The sequence below is a fragment of the Cavia porcellus genome, unplaced genomic scaffold (genome assembly GCF_034190915.1).
Source record: "Cavia porcellus strain 051 isolate PalLab524CR breed Dunkin Hartley unplaced genomic scaffold, mCavPor4.1 scaffold_16, whole genome shotgun sequence".
In the NCBI taxonomy this organism is placed as follows: Eukaryota; Metazoa; Chordata; class Mammalia; order Rodentia; family Caviidae; genus Cavia; species Cavia porcellus.
The window spans coordinates 45,741,089-45,764,751 of record NW_026947499.1 but is presented as its reverse complement, the minus strand read 5'-3'; the positions used below and the strand labels follow the sequence as shown (position 1 = coordinate 45,764,751).

General features: G+C 39.5%; 2 protein-coding genes across 5 annotated transcripts in view; one reads left to right on the top strand and one right to left on the bottom strand.

Annotated features, from left to right (window-relative positions):
* Tmc5 (transmembrane channel like 5) overlaps window positions 1-7,106 on the top strand; it is a 75,247-nt gene extending 68,141 nt beyond the window's left edge. For both annotated transcript variants that reach the window (XM_013141861.3, XM_063226588.1), the window contains exons 19-21: window positions 4,352-4,456; window positions 5,271-5,313; window positions 6,641-7,106. In XM_013141861.3, the coding sequence (XP_012997315.1) occupies window positions 4,352-4,456; window positions 5,271-5,313; window positions 6,641-6,687 (195 nt within the window). In that variant the 3' untranslated portion in view covers window positions 6,688-7,106. The remainder of the gene's footprint in view (window positions 1-4,351; window positions 4,457-5,270; window positions 5,314-6,640) is intronic.
* Window positions 7,107-7,185: 79 nt separating this feature from the next.
* The window catches only part of Gde1 (glycerophosphodiester phosphodiesterase 1), a 30,799-nt gene continuing 14,321 nt past the window's right edge, over window positions 7,186-23,663 (bottom strand). For 2 of the 3 annotated variants that reach the window (XM_003477778.5, XM_023560989.2), the window contains exons 3-6: window positions 23,279-23,384; window positions 20,557-20,649; window positions 17,996-18,207; window positions 7,186-9,467 (exon numbers count right to left, since the gene is read on the bottom strand). In XM_003477778.5, coding sequence (XP_003477826.1) covers window positions 9,320-9,467; window positions 17,996-18,207; window positions 20,557-20,649; window positions 23,279-23,384 — 559 coding nt within the window. In that variant the 3' untranslated portion in view covers window positions 7,186-9,319. The remainder of the gene's footprint in view (window positions 9,468-17,995; window positions 18,208-20,556; window positions 20,650-23,278; window positions 23,385-23,663) is intronic. The other variant, XM_005007507.4, reaches the window with a different exon arrangement.

Here is a 23,663-nt window from a genome sequence, read left to right as displayed (position 1 = left end):
CCCCTCTGTTATCCTCTCCTCCTTTCTAAAACTTCATAATGGAAATTCCCAAGATATTCCAAAATAGAATAGCACAATGAATCCCCATGGTTCTTCCAGCCAACCCCAGTATCCTTCGGTTTTATTTTTTGCACCGGGGATCGAACTCATGACCTTGCACTTGTCAGGCAGGTCCTTATGCTGCTGAGCTAAATCCCCAGCACATAACCTTCAATATTTTTGTACTCTTACTTTATCTATTTTTTCTTCTTTGATCTCTATTATAGATTATTTTAAAGAAAATGTAGGCTTTATTTTTTTATCAATAAAAGCCTTATTTTTGATAAAGACTGTTTTGTCAGTGACACTTAGTACAAGTCAATAAATACTGATCCCCAAGCCAGGTGTGGTAGTGCATGCCTGTAAACCTAGCACTTGGGAGGCTAAGACAGGAGGATCATTGCGAATTCGAGACCAGCCTGGGCTCAAGGCCAGCCTGATCTGCATGGAAAGACTCTGTCTCAAAAAGACAAAAAGAAAACAAAATATTGATACCCAAAGAAGAATTCAGTTATTTATCATGTCACAGAGCTGACTGGCACTGAGCCATGTGATTTCTGGGATGACTGAAATCATTCTGGCTTCTTAGGAAATGATGCTGTAGCCAACTGATGTGTGGTATATGTGGTTCCACCAACCTAAGAATCATGGTGGCTCTACTTCACGTATACTGATGCTGCTGCACCTCTCTTCACACAGGCGACACCATGCCTCCATTCAACATCACCTTGACATATATGATGTCTCTTCGGTGATGCTGACAGCAATCAGTTGTTCCAAGGTGTGTTAGCCAATGCATTCATCACAAAGCTTTCCTCAGCCTTCACCTCTGGATTTAGCAGCTCTCAATGAGTAGTGCCTAGGAGATCTGTTGATTTCACTGGATATTATAAAATAATGATACTCTCATTTGGTCACTCCTCCTGCATTTATTAACTGGAATCCCATATTAAAAATAATTTTTGACCACCTATGATCTGAAATGCATATAATACATAGACGAAAGGCAGGATATGTACAAAATGCTTTCTTTTCCTTTATTGACATTTTCAAAATATTTTCATCTGCTAAAATTGTTTTAACAGTTGCTGTGAACTCAGTGGCCGAAAGCAACAGAAAGTTATTATTTACAGGTCGGGAGGCAGAAAATCCAAAATCAAGGTGTTGGACGGGGCTAGTTTCTTCTGAGCCTCTGACAGAGAGCCTCTGTCCCAGCTTCTGGTCACTGCTGGCCACTCTTGGTGCTCCTGGCCTAGGAGGAGTTTCATAATTCTATTCTCTGCTTCAGTATTCATGAAGGCTTTTTCTCTGTGGGCCTTTTTTTTTTTTGTACCAGGAATCAAACTTGGGACCTTGCACTTGCCCAGCAGGCACTGTGCCACTGAGCTATATCCTTGGCCTTTGTTGGTTTTTCCATCTCTTCTAAGAACTTGTCATTGGATTTAGGGTCCACTCTAATTCAGGATGATCTCATTTCAAGATCCTTAATTTAATTACAGCTTCTAAAACTCTGTTTCCAAATAAGGCTATTGCAGGTCCTTGGGTTTGGACTTGGTCATATCTTTTCAAAATGGGGATACTATTGAACTTGCTACACTTAACAGTCTCAGAACATAGCCAGTGAAGATTCCAAAGTTATCACTATGAATGTATGGCTTAAATTATGTTAATACCTCTCAATTACAATTTTTATGACAAACAGTCTTTTCGTTTGCTAGTGAAAACTCTTTGATTAACTGTTAGACTCTTTGTCCATAATCCAAGAAGTCTTTGTAGGACAAAATGCAGGCTCATCCTTGTTCATTTCCTGTCCCAGAATAGGAATCAGTCTCTGAAATTGTATTTGAAACACTCATCACTCCTCTGCTGGTTTTCTTTTCTTCTAAATAACAGCACAACTATGACATGCATGCCTGTATGAAAAGCTATGGGAATCCAAGTGTGGTGACACACACCTGTAATCCCAGCACTTGAGAGGCTGAGGCAGGATTGTTGTAAGTTTGAAACCAGCCTGGGCTACAAAGTGAGCTCAAGGCCAGCCTGAACTGCATAGTGAGACCCTGTCTCAAAGAGACGAAAAGAAAAGAAATAAAGAACCATGGGAAAGAAATAAGACTCCTCAGCATTGCATCTGATGGAATCTTTGATTGAATAATTTCACTTGGTCCTTCTGGAACATAAAGAAAGGGCCTGGGTTAGTTATATTCTTTTCCCTCATTGTCCCCAATAGCAACACCAATGCTTGCCTGAAACAGAGTTTTGAATGTTTTGGGCAGGTCTTATGAAGGCCTCAACACAGGAGGAATTTTATTCTAAAACTTTAGAGTTGTATGGGCAGTATGAGGTCAACTGGGGAAATACCCACATGCTATAATTTTAAGACAGTCACATAAGCATTACCACAGGCCTGTCCGCTTGGGAGTCTTTCCCAGAAGATGGATCACAAAGCAGGGGCATTTTCTCCAAAATAACTCAGGTCAGAGGCTTGCAATAGGAATGACCTCTGACATAAGAAACACCTAGATGTTTGTTATGAATACAAATTCTTGCTACCTTGCTAATCCACACAATAACAGTAACAGGTAACATTTGCTGAACATTTACATGATGCCTGGCATTGTGCTAAGTGATAAACAAAAATTCTTATTTAATTCTAACTACTAGTCAGGCGTGTGGTGCACTCCTGTACCTCACTGCTCTGAGATGCTTGCACAGGAGGCCTGCAAGTTCATAACCAGTCTGGGCAATTTGATAAGACTGTCTCAAAATAAAAAATAAAAAAGGGCCAGAGATGTATCTCAATGTGAAGAGCTTGGGTTCAATCTCTACTATTGCAAACATCAATAAATAAATCCTTTTCTGGGGTACATAAATTTCCTCAAATTCTCATTTTAAAGTTAAGGAAACTGAGACCTACAGTGATTTACCTGATTTACCCTAAGTCACAGTGCTAGTAAATGGTGAACCAGGACACTCCGAAGTTTCTGCTTGTAACCGGGGATATAGCTCAGCAGCACAGGTGTAAGGTCATGAGTTCAATCCCCAATGCCAAAAGAAAAAAAATTTTTTTAAATGACAATATAAAATATTAGGGCTGGGGGATTAGCTGAATGGAGTAAGCACCTGCCTGGCAAGTGCAAGGTTGTGAGTTCAATCCTCCACGGTACTGAAAAAGAAAAAAAAAAAAAAACAAAAAAACCCCACAAAGTTTCTGCTTGTAACTTCAATGCAGTTTGCCTCTCTAAGTAAAAATCTTTTGAGGGAAAGCCTAAGAGTGTGCATTTTTACATGCCCACTAGGTAATTGTAGTAACTTAGTTATGTTGAAAACAGCTAGGGGCTTGTTTTCTTTTGTTTTGATTTTCAGTGCTGAGTGATTAAACCCAAGGCCTCTGTACAGAGTTGCACCCTAGCATTTTTTTGAGACAGGATTTTGCTTAGGTGCCACGGTTGGGCTCGAACTTGTGGTCCTCCTGCCTAAACCTCCGAGAGTATAGAGATCACAGGTGTGCACCACCCTAGGGGAATTGTGAAAAATATCTGTTGTCAAGGACAGCTCTTCCTTACAGAATTCTGATTAATAATGTAGATGGAATGAGGGAGACAGAAAATCATCCTGAAACAAACTACACAGTAATAATCATGATAAGCAAACCTACTGTTGGATGCTAAGTTAATGGGTGAAAGTTTAAGAAAAAACAGAGGCACAAGAATGGGATGAGCATTGTTGGCCAATATTGGGCAGACTGCTGAATGAGCTTGCTCACCCACTTCAACACTCAGGTGGAAATTCTATCCTTTTCTGCTACAAAAGTTCACAGGAAAGGGAGTACACACTGCCAGGGGAAGGCAGACTCCTTTCCTTTGTTCCTCTTTCCAATGTTAAATTATTAGTCTCCATCAACACAGATAATGTTGGCAAATGAAATCCATTTGATGTTCTTAGGGGCCAAGCTCTAAGGTCAAGCATTTTTAGTAGGACAGGGCAGAGCCAACAATCCTAAATTTGCAGACTGGGCATCTGGGCCAGGAAGCATGCCAAGAAAGGGAACACCAAAAGCCTTTGTCCTAGGCCTTCAGACAGTGGCATCTAAGTTCCTTCTAGCAGCGGTCTAGAGAAGGCTACTTCCTGAGCCTGTTTGAGGAGTTGTTTCTAGGAGCTCAGAGTAATTACTAACTTTGGTTTCGTTCTGTTTTTTCTCTCATCAGTAGAAAATATGATATAGCATGCTCCAGCCAACTTCTGGGTCCTTCTGGGTTGCTTCTTAATCCTCCACCATCATCCCTCCTTCCTGTTTTTTTCTTCTTGGCAGGAGGGCAAAGATAAGATGTTCCTGATAGAAAAGCTGACCAAGCTGCAGGAGATGGAGAAGATAGAAAACCCCAGGGCACTTATTCTGGAAAGGAGACAGACAGAGGTGAGGCTACATGTGGTTCTTGGGACCCTAGGGACACAGACTTGCCTCCTTGTGCAAAGTGCATCACTGAACTGGCCAGTGGGCTCTTAGCATCACATACTGGTCTTTCACTTTTTGTTGCTGCAGTGCTGGTGATGGAACCTGGAGTCTTGCACATGCTAGGCAAGCACTCTGCCTCTGAGCTGCGTGCCCAGCTCACATCACCCATATACATCTATATTTGAGATGAGTCTCTCTCTGCTGCCCAGGTATCAAGTGGGCTCAAGTGATCCTGCCTCAGCCTCTTGACTGCAGACACACACCATCACACCCAGCTCGTTTAGTTAAGCTTATAGTTAAGCTTTGCAGTTCCTAAAAATTAAGTATCAGCAAACTCACCAGCATCTACTAATATTTTCATATATTATAAAAGTGGAACTGTAGTTATATAAATACTATCACACACACACACACACACCTCCCATACACACTTAACATTGTTTCAAACATTGTTTTACTTTTGACATATTTTATCATTCTGGATATTTGTGCTGTTTCCAGGTTTTTTAAGTCCTAAAAACAATAAACAATGAAACATTTTTGTTATAACCGCAATTATTGCAGTGTTGGAGATTAACACAGGACACTGTATATACTATGAAGTAAACATTTTACCACTGAGCTCCCTTTGTTATTTTGCTTGAGTATTTCTGCCCATGTGCATGTATCCCTAATTGTAATATAATGAGGGGTTCACACACTGTGCCACCCATGCAACAAGACCCAGGATCTCTATTCTTCTCCAGTGATGTAGCTGCCCATTTTCCTTTCACAGCAACAAGGCCCTCTGCATCTGAAGGAAGGTGATGCTACTCCTGGTAAGTATCAGACTGACACAGAATAAGACACCACTATATTTCTCTGAAAGTATGACCGAGTCTTATATTAAAAGGGCTTATTTTCAGGGGACCTTAATTTTTCATATATCTGTATGTATTTACTCATGCACAACAATCTACATTTATTTATTCATCTATAAAAATCCACATTTATTCAAATACAGCCATGTCATCTTATTCTCGAAGTGTGTTAACTCTCCAAACCACAATTCTGACCTGAATTTCTTGCATCTCCATTTCCTAGAAACACATTGGCCCCAAACTCTCATGTCCACAATGAAACTGTCCTTAAGTGAGCACTTCTCATCCATGTAGGCTACTCCTAATGCATCGTTACAACACATGACATATTGAATTATGAAGATTTGTATTAGACACAACCACATCCCTCTGTTATCAAGTGTGCACATTATTTCCGTGTTATCTATACTCTGCTTGGTCACTCAGAAATAAGTCTAGACATTTACCTGTCATCCAGAGGTGCCTGCTTAGATATTTACAAGTTACTATAATTTATATCATTTAAATCTTAATGTCAATATTGTTTATATTATGTATTATAACTCAATACATCCATCATGTTTCAACATATATATTAAGTGTGTCTGCCTGGCTGAAAATCTTAACTGGGGTTTATTTTTGGGGTTAGGCTTATAGTATTAGCATAGGATTTCTTTTCCAAGTAGGTCTTATTTGGGGGAAATATAATTTATCCTGGTGTTATAGCTCAAAGTAGAGGGTCAGAACTGCTTTTTGACCAAAATAGCTTACATAAAAATCCAATGATTCTTGCTTTACAACTGACCTAAGGCAGGTTACAGTGTCACCAGAACCTGGTTTCTCTGTTCAGTTCTTTCCTGTATTAGTTCCTTCTGCAAACAGGTCTTTCCTATACATGGCAAGGCAGTTTTATCATTCTCCTATCTTCTTAGGTTTAACCTAGTGGAAGAGTAGAGAACCTAGAATTTTGGATGTTTCACTGGATCTGGTGGGGCAAAGTTGCTATAGAAATATGTTTGTTTCCTTGGTCATATCCGAATCACATGTATCAGCTGTAGGTACAGGCAGTGACACTATGCAATCCACAGAGGTGAAGAATAGATTCCCAAGGATCATCTGATGCCAGGGAGGAAACACTAGTTTCCTCCAGTCTTTTGGGGAAAGGATTTACTCATGACATTCAGTGATGGGCGTTCAGAGCAAAGAAGGCAACAGAAGCTACAGGACCTTTAAGGCCCACTCTTGCCCTTTTAGAGACGGGGCAGTGTGTGCCTGTATTAACATCTCTTTCCTATGTCAACCCCAGACCTGCGATTTAGGCGATCAGTTCAAGAAGATCATTTAAAGGCCTGATGGCTGCTGCAGTAACCAGACACTATCTGAAAGAAGATAAAAATGGGACAAATTCTTCCATGACACTTGGGCCTTTAGCAGCTTCTCAGAAGGAGCATCCAAGCCTTTTAGCTGGGAGTGGAAAATCCACGATGTCAGTGTTTAAGTAAAATTGGGCATACTGTTTTCTTTCAAACTGAGCTTGCTGACTTTTCAAGATAACATACTTGAGATTTTCCAGTAAAAAGACTGTTGAAATATTGAAATCAGCCCAGAAAATGTGAGAAGATATAATCTGAGAATGAAGTACTTCAAGAAATGTGTACCTGAATTATTGGTGTTTAGCAATCTCTCCTCCTAGACCTGACAAAGGTTTAGAAACTGGTGAGATGAAAAGTGGTCCAGAATGAATAAAAACGATCCTTAATCAGGCACATGAATCCTCTGAATTGTGTAATTTACATCTCTGTGTGAATTTGAACTAAAAACATATCCACATCACCCAAAAATGAAACAGAATCAGAGGTCTTATCTGTTTATTGCATATGAAGTACAGGAGTCTTTGGGGCTAGACCAGGGTGGGACTGTGTCCCTATGAAGTTTTATACATAACCAACAACAAAGTCTTACACTGAACCAAACATGAAGCAATGGTGATGTGTGGAATGGAACTGTGCATGTGAAATGAGTTATGTGTATACTGTTTTGCAGAATTGCCAAATGATTCACAAAGCCTGCAACTGTTGTTAAAACTCATAGGTCCACAATATTTTTAACCCTATAGTAAGCCTTTTAAGTAAGCTTATAGTGTTTACTGATACCTTTTTAAATTTTTTTTTTTTTTTACCCTAAGTCCTTATTTGGGCCTAGTTCAATCAACAGGAAAGGATGCTTGGAATGGAGGTCATTAGGCAGAAAACGCCTGGCTCTCCATCGGCCTTCTCTCAACAGAAGGGCTCTAATTAACTCTGTTCTGTCTCCAAGGACCATCCTGGGCTATCATGTGCTGTGCAGTCTCAGGAAGGACCCAGGGAAAAATTCTGTTGTCAGATGTTTTCCTTGGTTATCTTTTTCTTCTTTTCACTTTAGTCATAATATGGCATAGCAGCACATGCATGGACATTTGCTCCACTTAATAAACTTAATTTTTAAATTCAAGGAAATTTCTTTAGGGGGTTGGAGTGCAGCCATGTGAGAGAGCATGTTGCTTATTATAAACAAGGCTCTGGGTTCAATAAATACCTAGCACCAAAAGACAGACAAGAACATTTCTTTTATAAACATTGATTTAAAAATATGCCAAGCTTTATCTATCATACTCTGACACATACAGAAACACAAATCAGCATGTGTCTCTACCACCTGGTCATATGGAGTGGTCTTCCAAAGCTCCCCCTGCCTGGCTGATACAGCAGTGAGGCTGAGGAGCCATCCAGGCAATGAGAGGGCAAAGTCAGAGCTCAGTGTGGGCCTGTAACAAATGCCACCAATAGGACTACAAGGTAGGATGGGGCTAACTAGAGGAGGCATACAGATTTGCCATTTTTAAATAATTCAATTTCATTTTAAACATTGCTACTTAAGTTCACAACAAAGCCTTGGATGTTTGTGTGGGAAAGTGGTACAGATATGGTGTGTAGTAAAGAATGGTAACTCTAAGTCAGGCCCAGGTGGATTTGAGCACAACTGTACTATGGACTCTAAGTCCCCAGGTAAGTGACTGCAATTCTGCACAGCCTCGGCTTCCTCATCAGGTTGAATAAGATCATGCTACGCCCTTGCACAGTTCCTGGGTTACAGCAAACAAGTAGCTATTACGACATGAAGGCCTGCTGTATCACCACTTGTGTGGTTCTGGAGGCTGCCACTCTTTGACCACAACTTCCTGTAGTCTAATCTGTAAAATGAGGATAAACTGAGTTCTTGGAAGTTTCTCCCACTTCTAACTGTATGCGAACCTGTGCTATAAAGCTTCCTAATAAACCTAAGTGCACCTCTGTCACCTGGTGGTTTGTGGTGCTTGCTTCAAGACACTGTCAATAATTCCTCCACTTGGTGTCACACTTCCCTCCTCTTGTGTTGCTGCACACCAAGGCCTCACTGCGTTGCACAATGCACCTTCCCAAATTTAGGGAGCTTTAAGGGCATGGGGCCTGGTATGCATTTTCCTTTCTCGCTCCTTTTAATGATTTTGTTAGTGTGGTCACAAGTTTGACACCTATAGTACACTGTTAATAGAGATGAATACAAATGACTGAAATAAGTACACTGCTTAAGTCTGGTAAGTTTTAAAATGTCAATTCCAAATGATCATGCAAGTCTCATGCATTTGCATCTGCATCCCCCAACTGCACAACTAACTGTGCTTTGCCTCACTGGGTCTTGGTGCTGCTGAGGCTGAATAAGTAGGGGCTGGAATGCCTTTATTCAGAGCCAGATTTTCAAGAGCAACACTGATGAACTCGGGCATTCTATGCAGCCTGGCAGCAATACCTGCTTTTGGTTTATTCAGATAAGAATGCAATTACTGGCTATTGCTTGTGAGCCACTGATCCCCCACCCAGGCCTGGACTAGCACAAAAGGTACTTTGATATCCCCGCATGAGGCCAATGGGCAGTTTCTGAACCTGTGTCTCCTCCCCAGGGCAAAAGTCTAGAAATGAGGTTCACAGTCTTCCAACATGCTGTCTGTGATGTAACTGGAACCAAGATGGGATTCATAGTAACTTTTCTCATCAAAGGTATTGACAGTCCAACCAACAACGTAGACTCCTTTAGCTGACCACTTCTTCAGGTAGTCCCTGGAGAAAAGGAAAAGCCAATCCTGTTAGAAGAGTGGCCAGTTGTCCATGGAATCTATGATTGCTGAGGATGATGCTCACTGAGTGTCCCCCCACAATGCAGAGGTGCGCTCCAAGCCCAGGACACAGGGAGGCCTTCCTGTTGTCCCTGCTTCAAACAATTCAGCAGCTCACTATAACCAACCCCTCCCGAATGTCCTTGACACAGGGCTTGGGCCCTGTCTGTCTTCTGTGGCCTTATCTCACATCATTCTACGTAGCCCTCTCTCGTCAGTGTTACAGAATGTTGATACTCTTTCAATTCCTTGTGAGAACTTTCCTTTTGGCCACAACACTGTTGCTGGTGGTTTTCCCTCCTCTGTTGCCCACATCCACTTTGTCTCTGAGTTGCATGAAGCCACACCCGAAGTTGAAAGTTTGCTCTCTTACTTGCCCCATGAGCTAACTTTGTTTTCTTCCCGTACCCTCTCCGTATCTTAATGGCTAACTAGATAAGCAGTTACGATGCCTTGGTCTTTTTCTGGGCACTCTTCATTCCCAGGGTATAGGAAAGGTCATGATTAAAAGGTAGTTATTACCGGGCCTGGTGATACATGCCTCCCAACACTCTGGGAGGCTGAGGCGACTAAACTTCAAGCTCCAGCTCAGCCTGGGTAATTCAGTTAACAACAACAACAAAAAGCTGAGGTGGGTGTGAAGAAAGGATATAGCTTACTTAGTGTACTGGAAATAAGAAAGTAATTGTCAAAAAATACAAATCAAAGCTGGGCAGAGCAGCACACTTAGAAACAGCACGCTGAGAGGCTGAGGCAGGAGAATTGCAAGTTCTGGGCAGTTTGGCAAGATACAACCTCCAGGGGAAAAAAAAAGTTGGGGATGTAATTCAGTGCAAAAACCCTGAGTTCAGTTTGCAAGAGAAGGGGAGACAGACTGGCCGGAAACCAGAAAACAGGCAAACTTTCAAACAGTAAGCCTCTAAACACTCCTCTTGGGCAACCTATTGGGACCCTTCCTATATCTCAGGAACTATTCCTATTCCCCACGCCTTTTCCCTCATAAATTTTCCTACTCTTAACTTCTGTTGTTCCTTAGAATTCACTCTTTGACGTTGAACACAAACTCAGTGTATCCAACATCTAGTATTTACCCAATACCATCTAGTAGGTCCCACTGAGATAACTGGAAGGAGGTAAGGAGTTTGCTTTTGTTCACAGATTCTGGATTGTGACTCGCTTAGGTAATCAAAATCTGTCATCTTTTATTTTTTAATTGCTTATGCCTTGAATTTTTAATGCCTTGCATTTGCCAATTGCTTATGCCTTGTTCTTTGTTAAAAATGATAATAAATTTAAGTTGAAAACATGGGAAAATTATGATTTTGCAGGTAAGGTCTTATATTTCTGCTTTGTATATGCTGCTTTTGGATTTAGTATTTTCTGGATTTTTGTCTGACTGTTGTGGTTTCTTAAACAACAGTGCTGGGAAAATAGTGTTAGACTGCTCCCTAGTGGACCTTAATATAAAATACTGCAAATGGGCCTTTTATGAAATCTAGTTCATACTTAGAAAATACACATGGCTATTTAAAAATCACAAGACCTCATTTGCCAGTTAAAAGTCAATAGGTGGGCAACTGTCCTTTAGACTTGGGGGACAGGTTTCACCGGTATGTACTGGCCCTGGTCACCCCTATGCACCCTAGAGAACCTGTTCTGCCTCAGTTTCCTTTCTGGTCTGATCTTCCACTGGTGAAGAGGCAATCTTGGCTCTTGGGAGTCCCTATTGTTTCCTTTCCAGGCTCAGAGTGATGACTCATGGGCAAGTTGTCTCAGTAACTTACCATGAGCGTGAGAAGACTTCCTTTTTCTGACCTTATTTCTGATCTTTTCCTGTCACTTTGTACTTTCCCTTTTTTGGAGACATGTAAGACTAGATAGGGAGGACTTCTCTAACAACTAAGAACCTTTAAGAGGAAGCTGGAGAAAACGAGTGTTTGTTAATGCCAAAGACAAAGAAGTCATCTTAGATAAAGACAGCTCAGGCTTTTATCTGTCCTTCATAGAACTCTAGTAAATGCTCACTCTGCCAGCTAGTTAAATGCTCTGAGAACAGCTGCCACTCTTAAAACAGAGAGCAGGTTCCCCAGCACCTCTCAGTGTAAGACTCATTGAAGGCAATGGAATGCTGACCAGACAGTCAGCCGAATTCCTTTCTGAAACAAAACTGGTTGCATGGAACCAGTGAAAGCTGAGAGGACAACTGAGAGGTCATGGCCAGGTGCCTCACTGATGGATACCCAAAGGCTCCTCAGCGGAAGCTGGGCCCTGATAGCCTAACTGGGTAACCAGTACAAAAAAATCTCCCTTTTTTCTATTGTCCCTACCTGCACTCCTCAGTGAGGTGAGGTAACTCAGCAGACGATTGCTGCTTGGGTATCCTCTGTCTCAGAGTGACTAGAGATGACACTGTTACAGCTTTCTCTTAGCCGCCATTAAAAGTTGAGGTTTGCATTCTTCTATCTGCCTGCAAGTTGGAAACTCTGCCTAAGGTTTTTTACAACTTGCTATTTCAGAATTACCTTGTAGTTAAGACTGCCCCTCCTTCCAGGAGGTCAGGCTGAAGCAGCTTGCAACAGCTGTTTGCCTCTCACTGAGGAGAGCAGCTTCACACTTGTGCCTTACATATGCGAAGGAGGAGTAAAAAAGGGCTTATTCAGCCTTTCTCTTCTTTTATATGAATTTAGAAAACTAATAAATGCGCCTTTTACCAAAATGTGAATTGTGGTTGCTAGGAAATGGGTACAAGTTTATCCTGTGAATTTTAAAGATATAAACATTTTAGAGTGGATTCTGGGAAGAGAAAAAAAAAAAGGATTGCCTAGGTGAATAAATAGATAACTTGATTCTACCCATTTCTAGGGGTGATTGCTTTCACAGGCTGGGGTGTGCTCCAATCACTTTGAATTTGCCCTTTGATATTTTCCTCACACCTTTCAAAAAACTGGAAAGCAGTGGTTTAAATATCTTGATTATTGGTTTTACTAACAGAGTTTCCTTCTTGAAACATGACTGTTACAGCTGAAATCAATTGTAACTTTTGCTTTTGGAAACAGTTTCTAGGATTAAGATTGGGAATTTCCAGGAAAGACAGGGTCACAAACTGATGAAAGGTGGCTAGTCTGACCTGACCTATCTTTTAATCTTTCTGTAGACCTGGAGAGCAGGTCACCTTGGGGATGCCTTGAGGATATAAAAATTAAGTGAAAATTTAAAAGAATGTCAATTCTTTCTCTTGTATTTTGGATGGGAGATTCAATTTCTTACTACTTTGGAAGGTATGCTTCAGTACTGGAGAATGTTCTACTCTTACATAGTGAAAAAGAGCTGTTTAATATTTTTTCTGTACTCAAGCCTAGCTGGTACAACAGTCCTCTTCCTGGAAATAGCTAAAATTACTTTTAACATTCAATCCCTATAGAGGGAACAGTTACATGTGGCTATCAAAACAGCAGTTTTGGTTATAAACTGAACAACTATGGCTATAAAGCAACAATAAGAAGCATGTATAGCTGCTATTCCAGTCAGATAAACTGTCAGCCTAGAGTCTGTTTTAAACATTGTCTTTGCTTTCACAGGTGTAAAATGTTTTTATTCCTTCTGATTCTTACTACAAAAGATCTCTGTTTATTGACCTAGTAAAACTAGTGTACTTATACTTACGAATTTAAAAACTATAAAAGTAAAACTAGTGTACTTATATTTACGAATTTAAAAACTATTAAAGGGTTATTGTAATTCAATTTGGCCAAATACACCTGAGTGTACTCTGGTCTATTAACAATTTTCCTATGTGTACCCATATGTCTGTTCAATTTGTGACTGGTTGCAACATCTACAACTGTTTTGTTTGAGCTCAACAATTTTTTTATTGCCACTTTGGATTTTTAAAATATTTTTATCTACAACTCAAGTTAGCTTACAGATAAGTTTCACTAGAGTTAAGGACATGTTTCTACTCAGTTGCCAGTTGATGAAAATAACGTCAAGATTGGTTTTACAGATGCAATGCGTATTGTTGTCTGTGTACAATAACTTGAGGAATCAAGACAATGCATTAATTTTTATGACCTGGTTCTCTTAGGTCATCTAAAAAATTTGTTAACTAAAGGGGGCCCCTTACACTTGGTGAAACTACTGGAAGACACTCCCCTTAGTGAATAAAGAAGGAGCTGTCTATTTGTTCCAGTCTTTTTTCACTAATGGAACCTCAATAATTTCCATAGCTTTTTGGGAGAGACACTCCAAAAAACTGATAAATGTTATTATGACATGTTTGCATTGGTTACCATAAAAAAGTTACATTTTCTGTGTATAAAATAATAAGGTTTTATTAAAAGAAGGCCTTGGGGGGCTGGGGATTTAGCTCAGCGGCATAAGCGCCTGCCTTGCAAGCAGGCAGTCGTGAGTTCGATCCCTGGTACCGATAAAAAACGAAAAAGTCAAAAAAAAAAAAAAAAAAAAAAAGGCCTTGGTGGGGCTGGGGATTTAGCTCAGCAGCATAAGCGCCTGCCTTGCAAGCCGGCAGTCGCGAGTTCAATCCCCGGTACTGATAAAAAAAAAAAGAAAAAAAATTAAAAAAAAAAGAAGGCCTTGGTATAAAACTAAATAATTAAGAGAAAAGTTTTAATAGAGCTGTGACACTCATTCTTGCTAATTTCATGGCATATTAAATGATCCATGGGTATACAAGTCTTTTAAGATGTAAAACTAGGATAGTTTATGATAATAACCTTTTAGACTCAGCTATCTGCCTTTCTCTTGTGCTCCAACTACCTGTGATAAGATACATGTCAAGCCAGTATGAGATCACCATCCCAATGATAGTTTTTAAAAATTTATGTGGTTATATTGTTATGTGTCACTACACTTAAGAGATACACAGCACTAAGCAGTCCCGACAATGTTACATGCTTCTTCGGTGACATCTTATTAAAGGATAACAAATTGGGTAAGAGCTTCTTTATGTAGTAGATGGAGATGACTGACTAAAAAAGCTATTCTATAATAAAACAAACATTTAAATGGGTTTCAAAAATAATATGATTGTCATGCTGGAATACTATGGCTCTTGATCTCAAGTTTTCTCTGTAAACTATGCAATTGTTGTCTGTTAACATTCTTCAGGGATTCTACTACTAAAAAAAATCATGATTGCTAAGAAATAACAATCCTCTGGCAATACTTTTTATTTCAAAGTGTTTGATATTTAGATGAGATTATGATAGTTAAGCTCACTGCTCCCTCTGCAAGAATGATGTAACTGATTATCTCTTCTGCATGCTCAATAACTGAAATTTGGAGACTAGAACTAGAAAGGTAACTGGGCCAAGAAGATAGCCAGTAGTGGCCCTCCAAAGTCAACAAGGATAGGATATGAGGGAACCCCTTCTACAGGATCGTACAACTTTGGTGAATCACCAAGCCTTCTGACAAAGGAGACAACTCCATCCCATAGGACAAGAATCAATAAACGTGCATGTACCAAAAGAGGATCATCAAAGAGGGAAATATCTCCCATGCTTTCACAGAAAGCAACATGGTCAAGCAAGACTGTGACCCATTCTGGAGGCTGACACTGACAGATGAACTGACAGGCTTTGTACATGGTTCCAAAAGTAATGCCTGAAGAAATTTAATTAACCTTGATACATAGCAAGAAGTTTTTGTTTTTCTGAGACAAAGTCTTGCTACGTAGTTAGGGCTGGTTTTGAATTCACTACATAGTCCAAACTGGCCTTGAACTGTAGTGATACACCTGCATCAGTTTCCCAAGTGCTGGGGTTACAGATGTGTACTACCACACCTGACTCCAAGAGGTGAATTTTGATTAACACAGGTCTCACTTTAACTTGGTCTTAAACATGCAGCAGGCAAGTATAACCAAAAGATATACGAAAACAGTATCATAATAATAAAAGCTAGATATACAAAGGGGCTCCAATGTCTGACCCCTTCTGGCAGTTTCTAACTAAACCAGTAGCTGACCACTATTATGGTTCATAAAGGCAGGAAAAAATAGAGTGGAATCTATGAAAGCTCAATAAGAGTCTTTAAATTCCTTCTCTCCATCTTCTTACAGTTAAAACTGGAGTGATATGACAAGAAATATCAGACTTACAAATAGCCTCTCTTTTACTGTTTCTGTCCCTCTTAAGAGCAGTTTTTAGACATGGCTCTTTCCCCAATCTGCTTTTCCATTTTAGTGCTCATTCTTTGATTATACATGCTTTTAATTTCTTGGAAAATTTATTTATTCTTGCAAACTAGTTAGGCTTGTACCAGCTAGGCTTGAGTACAGAAAAAATTGCTTCTTCCAAACTCCAAGTGATCATGCAGATGGAACCAGTGACAAATATGCCAGACTCCTTTTATTGGGATTCATTACACTGACTCTGTAAAAAGAGGGTTCAGAATGGCTAAACTGCAACATGACTTAGATTAGCTCTTTGGAGGCCACCCCTGGCTGCAATCTACCCTACAGTGACCCTTCTCGACTTTAAGCAGCTAGATGGATGTTATGCCCCTTCTTCCCTAACTGCAGTTAGGGATAGCTCTTGGGGCTGGGGGCGAATATTACAGACAGCTTAAGTTAAGCAGAAAAAAAAATTTTTTTTGAGACAGGTTATGTATGGCTATGTAGTTTAAACTAGTTTGAATTCACTATATAGCCCAGGCTGGCCTTGAACTCATGGAGATCCTCCTGCCTCAACACCCTGAGTGCTGAGATTAGAGATGTGCATCACCACACCTGGCTAAGTATAAATATTATAGGCAGTCTGATAGGGCTAAGTTCTTAGGTGGGTCAGGGCAGAAAATGAGAACACATCAAAACTGTGGCTGGCGGTACACCTGAAGAAATCACAATGCCTACATTTACATACTTCTCTAAGGGATAAAGGAAGTTCGGGATTATTTATACCACCTTTTGAGACTTCACATTGTTAATAAACCATTATATCATTAGGGGTGATCATCTTCTCTTACCCACTAAGATTACTAAGACTAAAACTAAAAACAAGACTAAGAAAGACTATAGATTATTGACCAAAGTTAATTATGTCATACATATGCCTTGCTACTACTGGATCGATAGTACCTAAGAGACTCTACTTGTAATCTTATTAATTGATCATAATTTTGCCCCCATGTTGTACCTGACTTTGCTCTATAAAGCTTCTTTTGAGAGTTGGGCTTGCTGGCAACCCATCTGCGACTCCTCCTGTCCCTCCAGAGCTATCCCTATCCCCCATTCCTTTTTCCCAGTAAATTTTCCTTTTTTTTGGGGGGAGGGGTATCAGGAATTAAACTCAGCACCTTATACTTGCCAGGCAGGTGCTTGTGCCACTGAGCTATATCCCTGGCAATTTTCCTACTCGTAAAAAAGAAAATCCTCTTTTAGATTCACAAGTCTGGAATAATTTAGTAACCTTGGATCTGAGATAAGATGCTCACGAATCACCTTCAGAACTGGCAACTTTTCAAGACTAACAAACTTACCTTAGTGCCCATCTGATTTGGTAATATCCTCACAAAAAATGCTATACAAGCCTCTTGGCAGTGCCAGGCAAGGAGAGAAGATGAGTTGTCCATGCTCCAACAGGCCAGCTTATTGCAAGTAACACTTTTTCCTCCCATTATATTCCATTTCTAATTATTGGTTCTCTCAGATGGCAGCAAACTGGACCTTTCATGGCTACATTAACCATTACTTTCTTGAAGATCCTTTCCCTGATTCCCAGACTCAGTCAGGTTATGAGGTCTATGTACACCACCACTCTATAATTTCCATTCCTTGAATTTTTGGATTTGCATTTCTCTCCCAAGTGACTGTAACTCCATAAAGGAAGAGATCTCGGTTTTTGCTTTTTTATAACTGCATCTCTGGCTTCATAATATGCATCTTGCAGTACTATAAGTGGTAGCCAAATATACTGATTCCATTGAACTGATTGCATGCATGCTTGAAATTGTAAGAAATTTGTAACTCTAAGCAGCTGAAATATATAGCTCTAAAACTACCAAATGAAAAAGTTAAAGATTGCTAGCCATTTATGGAATGGACAGTTTCTTGGAAGAGACATAGCAAGGCTGCAATGTAGAAGGGAGCAGGAGTAAGACTGACATCTATCCATCCATCCATCCATCCATCCATCCATCTATCCATCCATCCATCCGATAGCTTTGCTATGGCTCTGCCATGGTCCTGTAGGTTGTCAATAGAAGTCAACCATAGAAATGCAATCCTCCTATCCCTTTTATATTTTAAAGTGTACTAAAAAAACAAGAATATTTCATTAATCTACTTGAATTAGTAAGATATGCCTGAATTCTTGCTACCTAAGAAACTAGTGATATTCTAACTAATAAAGTCAATCCTAGATGTCCACATCCTTAATGTTTCTTTTCTAGAAAAGAGGACTCTGGAAATATATTAGGAAAAGATTAAAAAAAAAATATCTTCCAACTTACGGGGATACGAAATCCTTCTGCATAAGGAAAGCGGAAATTCCACACAGGTACCACAAGATATTATGCATGCTCCAATCGAGCAAAATGTCCATTATCACAAACATGGAGTGCCTCCAGAAAGTATTATAGCGGGGTTTCCCATCTCCTGTATGGCTCAGGCTCCAAGGTCTATGAGTTAGGGCTGTTATTACATCCTGATCGATTTGTCTCATCTGAAAAGAAATTTTGAAAACTAAAATAAAACCATGCTTTAAGTCTAAAATTTTTCATTAGTTTAGTTTAGCCAGTGTGCTCATTTGATGAGTGTTCATGGTACCCCAGCCCTGGGGTCATGCTAATTAGAAGCAAATGAGAATGGAATCTTGACTGTTTTAAACACACTGGACAGCTTTGATCCTTTCCAGGGCAAGGCTAAACAGAGTGGGAGCTGGGGATAGAGTGTGGGAAGTGAGGAGGAAATGAGAGAAGAAAGTGACTAGGAGTAGAGGTGGGGAGAAGGCAAAGTGGGAACAAGAGATGTGGGTGGAGGAGCTCCTTCAGTCTGCGGTCTCCCACTCCTCTGGAAAATGTCTCCTCGATTTTAAAGTCAGTTAAATTTGGGTGTCTGGAAGCCCCATGGCTGTACACATCCCCTGGCTAGCCTACACTCTGATAGGCTCTTCTCTTATTGTAATATTTTACATGTATGCTCTCTTGGTCACTGTGGAAGAATGCCACAAAACCAACTCATTATTTTGGAAGCTGGCAAATAAAGAGGAAAACCAGGAATTTTCTCAGTCTCTTGGGATAAAATTCTATCTAGCTAATCTAGTAAGAAGAAATAACAAACTATCAACATTTTGCAGCATTCTAAATTTACCAATCTGGCCACTGAGCATCAATAACAGCTAACAACAACCAGAGTCAACTAGATGTTATGTGCCCCCAACGAAAAACACCTTTACATTATCTTTCCAAGAAAAATCTGTCCTAACTTGTACCACCAACTTACTGGAAATGAAGAAGATAAAAATGTGAAAAAGTACATCAGTATAATTAGCAAATTCTATTATGGATAAATACTACCAAACAAATAACCTGGTTTTTCCAACAAATACATCAGAATAGAAAGGGGGAGGGAAGAGAGGGAAAGAACTGGCAGATTGTAAAATTTAAAATTGTACTGTTGGCCGGGGATTTAGCTCAGGGTGCAGTGCTTGCCTGGCAAGGGTGAGGTCCTGAGTTTGATTCCTGGTACCCAAAAGTAAATAAATACATAAATAAATAAATACATAAAACTTTGCTCAATCATTGAATCTAAAATAATAATAATAATAATAATAATAATAATAATAATAATAAAAGGAGGGCCAGATTTTAGCTCAAAGACACAAGTGCCTGCCTGGCAATTGCGAAGTCACGAGTTCAATCTCTGGTACCAAAAAAAATAAAAATAAGGTATGTACTATATATACCTTATCTGAGTCCTATTCAAATGAACAATTAAAAAAATTAAAACTATGCTATGTCTGAGACTAGTGAAAATTTATACAATGACTGATACTTAATGATGTTAAGGGCTTTTGTTGCAATGGCACAACTGCATTGTGACAACATTTTTATTTTTATTTACTTATTTATTTATTTTTGGTACCAGGGTCAAACTCACAACCTCACTCTTGCCCGGCAGGTGCTTACACCACTGAGCTAAATCCCTGGCCCTTGACTACATTTTTAAAAAATACTTTTTAAAGATATTTAATACAATTTTTATGGATGGAATAATAAGCTTTGCTTAAAAATAGCCTTGGGGAAGATCAACAGGGGTATGGACGAGACAAACTGGATCATGGTTAAAAGGGGAGTTAATTGTATTATTACTATTACTATTATTATTTTGTAGATACAGTGTTGTTATGTAGCCCAGGAAGGGCTCTGGACCCAGCATTCTTAGTACTGGGATTATTCATGTGAATATATCCCTGGCTTACACATATTTTGAATATGCTCCATAATTAAAGAGTTTTTCCTAAGGAATGCTTTAGGAAGTAGGGCTAAGCCAGGCGTGGTGGCTCACATCCGTAATCCCAGCATTTGAGAGGCTGAGGCAGGAGGATCATTGCGAATTCGAGACCAGCCAAGGCTACAAAATTAGCTTAAGGTTAGCCTGAACTACATTAGAGAGACCCTGCCTCAAAAAAAAAAAAAAAAAAAAAAAAGTAAGGCTACATAATTCTTTTCCATTCTGAGAATGTTTATTACCAAAGTAATCTAAATGAGCCTATAAACATGAGAGGCCAAAGAGAAAACATCCCCCCAACCCACCCATGTTGAACTTGGCCTTGTGCCTGCTAAGAAAATGTTCTACCATTGAGTGACAACTCCTGCCCCACCATGGCATTTATAAATGGGGTTCAAGAGCATTCTCTTTTGGATTTCTCTTGTTAATTTTAACAGAAGTTCTTCACTATGATCTTGATTCGGTCAGTTTAAGAGGCATCCCCCATTGCTATTATCTCCCTTAACTATTATCTCCCTTAACTAACCTTAATACTGTGTACAAGAAATATGTTGACTTTTACCTTATAGATAACTTCTGGCAAGAATGAACACACCATACTATTATTATACAGTTGCGGAAATTCCATATATAGCTTCTTGAGAGCATGAGTTGCCTGTAGAACAAATTCACATTATTTAAAATCTACTGCTCAGTAACTACTGTATGGTAAGCACAACCACACCAAATAAGTCAAAAGTTTATTAAGACTTCTTATGGAGATGTCCAAAGTGTTGACAAATCCACTGTCCACATCAGCAAACAAGAAAGAGAGTAGTCAGGGTGCAGCTACTTCAACATCTTCCTGAGAGGATCACCCCCGGTGTCATGTTTTTGGAAGGTGGCAGGCTACAGGCCAGAGGAGGCAGGAGGCAAACTTTTACAATCCTTTTCTTATATTCTGATTTAGCCACCAGAAAGTCTTTTTATGGCCACAACTCAACACCTTCTGCTTTTCCTAAACAAAATTGGAGGCTGGGAACTGCAGGAAGCTCTGCTCAGTGCAGGGGAAAGTGAACACTCATCATTCATCACCAACATGGAGGAAGAAGTAATGGGAAGGGGTGCTGGGAAGAGTGTGAAGTCTCCCAATTCTTCCCAAAAGGAACAGAAGTTTCTTTTTATAAGTGTCTAGCTAACCAATGAGAAACAGATGAGAGAATTTAAACACTAACACTATGTAACTACTACTGAATTAACATCAACAGTAGGTGGTGACACAAGAGATGCCCAGAGATTATGTGTGTCATAGCTCTGGAAGTACTGCTTATTTCTGGCAGGTGATACACACCTACAATCAAATATTAGCAACAAAATGTATTTCCCCCAAAATAAGATAGAACATACAAATTAATCATAGCATGCTTCCCCTTCATTAATATAACTTAGTGAGGTACAGGATCAAAGGTATTTTCTTGATGTTTGAACTAACACAGTGTACTGCATGTTCCCCTGTTTACATGGCAGTTTCCTTCATTAGTATCATTTTGTCCATAGGAAGACCAGATCATGTCAAGGTTGACATCACTCTGTAGTGAGTGCAGAGCTCAGTCAAAGTCTGTTGGACTCCACAGGTCATGATCCTGGCTACTGGGCTCTACTAGCCCAATTTTTTGCCTACACTTGCCCCTCTGTATTACTATCTCAGGGAGTTAGATTGCTACATTCTAACTAACCTTGACTACATACCTGGTGAATGCCCATTTAGAACTCAAATAACTTTCAATTTTTCTTCTTGTATCTCCCCCTCCCCATGATTCTACAGTAACAGAAAAGCATGAAGATTATTAGTACATTGGGTAAAATGTAGGAGCTATGGGGTTTCCAAATATGGCCAGCAGCAGCAGCAGCAAAGCTGGAGGCTCATTAAAGACACATGCTTTGGGGCTGGAGATTTAGCTCAGTGACATAAGCGCCTGCCTTGCAAGCAGACAGTTGTGAGTTCGATCCCTGGTACCGATAAAAAAAAAAAAAAAAGACACATGTTTCTTGGATTGTAGCCCGGCACTACAGCACATATATATGGCTTAGGAATTCTTATTTTAAAATGTTTCCAGGCAATTTGGATAACTGGAAAACTTAAGACACATACAAGAATGAGTTTACCATTCTCTTCTTTTTTCAAAAATGGGAGTTTAATAAAATCAGGGTATCTATTTATGCTGATATTCTAGCTTTTAAGAATTGGTTTAAACTAGTTCCTGGAATTAATAAAAATTTAACATAATCAGAATTCTCCACCTGTAAATGACTACTTATAAACATTGCTAAAGGACAAACACTCGAGTTGCCAAAATGGGAGGAAAAATTATTTGTACTTGAAAAGTAGGTATAAAAGAACAAATACAACCAGGCATGGTGGTGCATGCCTGTAATCCCAGCACTCAGGAGGCTGAAGCAGGAGGACTGCCTCGAGTTCAGGGCCAGATTGGACTACATAGTGTGCTCAAGGTTACCAAAACTATATAGTGAGATCTTGTCTCAAAAAATAAAAAACAGGACCAGAAATATAGCTCAGTAACACAGTGCCTGCCTGGCAAGCACAAGGCCCTGAGTTTCATTCCCAAAACAAACACAACAAATGTAATTAGGACCATATTTTCTCATTTCCATTTTAATATATTTCTACATTCTCTGTAAAAGTGTACATTCTCAAACTGAAGCAAAATTTTACTCAGCAACATCATATATATTTGAAAATAATATGGTTATTTTTTGATAAAAATAATATTACTGAAATCACTGAATAACAAAACTGTACCTAACAAACAGAAATCATTCAGAGGGACACATCTATTTAAAAGAGATATATTATGTGCTGTTAGCTACTAGAAGCTTCAAATACAAAGCTCTGTTTAAATGCAGTGCACTTAACTCTTCAGCCGGATCAAACTGGTCTTACGTACACAAAGCCTGTATTCCCATTTTGGAGGTTACTCTATTGCAGAAGTGTCTCTTTGTACTATTTACTTAATATTCTTTTGTAAATGCCTTATGGAAGTAAATGAAACTTTATTCTTTCATTTTGTGCTGATTGTGGAATGTCAGGAGATATTAAAATGGTCCATAAAAGCATAAGATAGTTTCATAACTTATTGTTTCTTTCAAGATGTGAATTTGTGCATTGTATACTTCTACTAAGTAAATATGTTATAATCTGTAAAACTAAAAAAATCCTTCTGGAAGTGATTAACAATTAAATAAGATGACCTTTAACAAAGTGAAGTCCACAAAATAAACTGTACCATATTTGCGTGGCCTTTGACATCAAAAAAGATGGTGAGGTTATGGCTGAGGCACTCTGTGACGGCTTCCCTTAGGGTAGGGATCTTCTCGTCGGGGAAATCATTCCTACGAGAGAGGGAAAAGCAATGAACATTGTAGGAAACACAGCAAATTTGAGTGGGACAGACACTTTGCAATGCCTCCCCAACAAGAGAGAAGACTGTTTCTCCCCGCAACTTTCTTTCTTCAACCTTACCAAGGCCAGGGATAACTTACTGTAGGTACTTGAGCCACATTACATTGTATTCTTGACCAATGAATGATAGCAATGGCAAACATCATTCAGGAAGTCACTGAATTGATAACATTTTGGAAAACTCAGAAACTTAATTTTAAATTAATTTC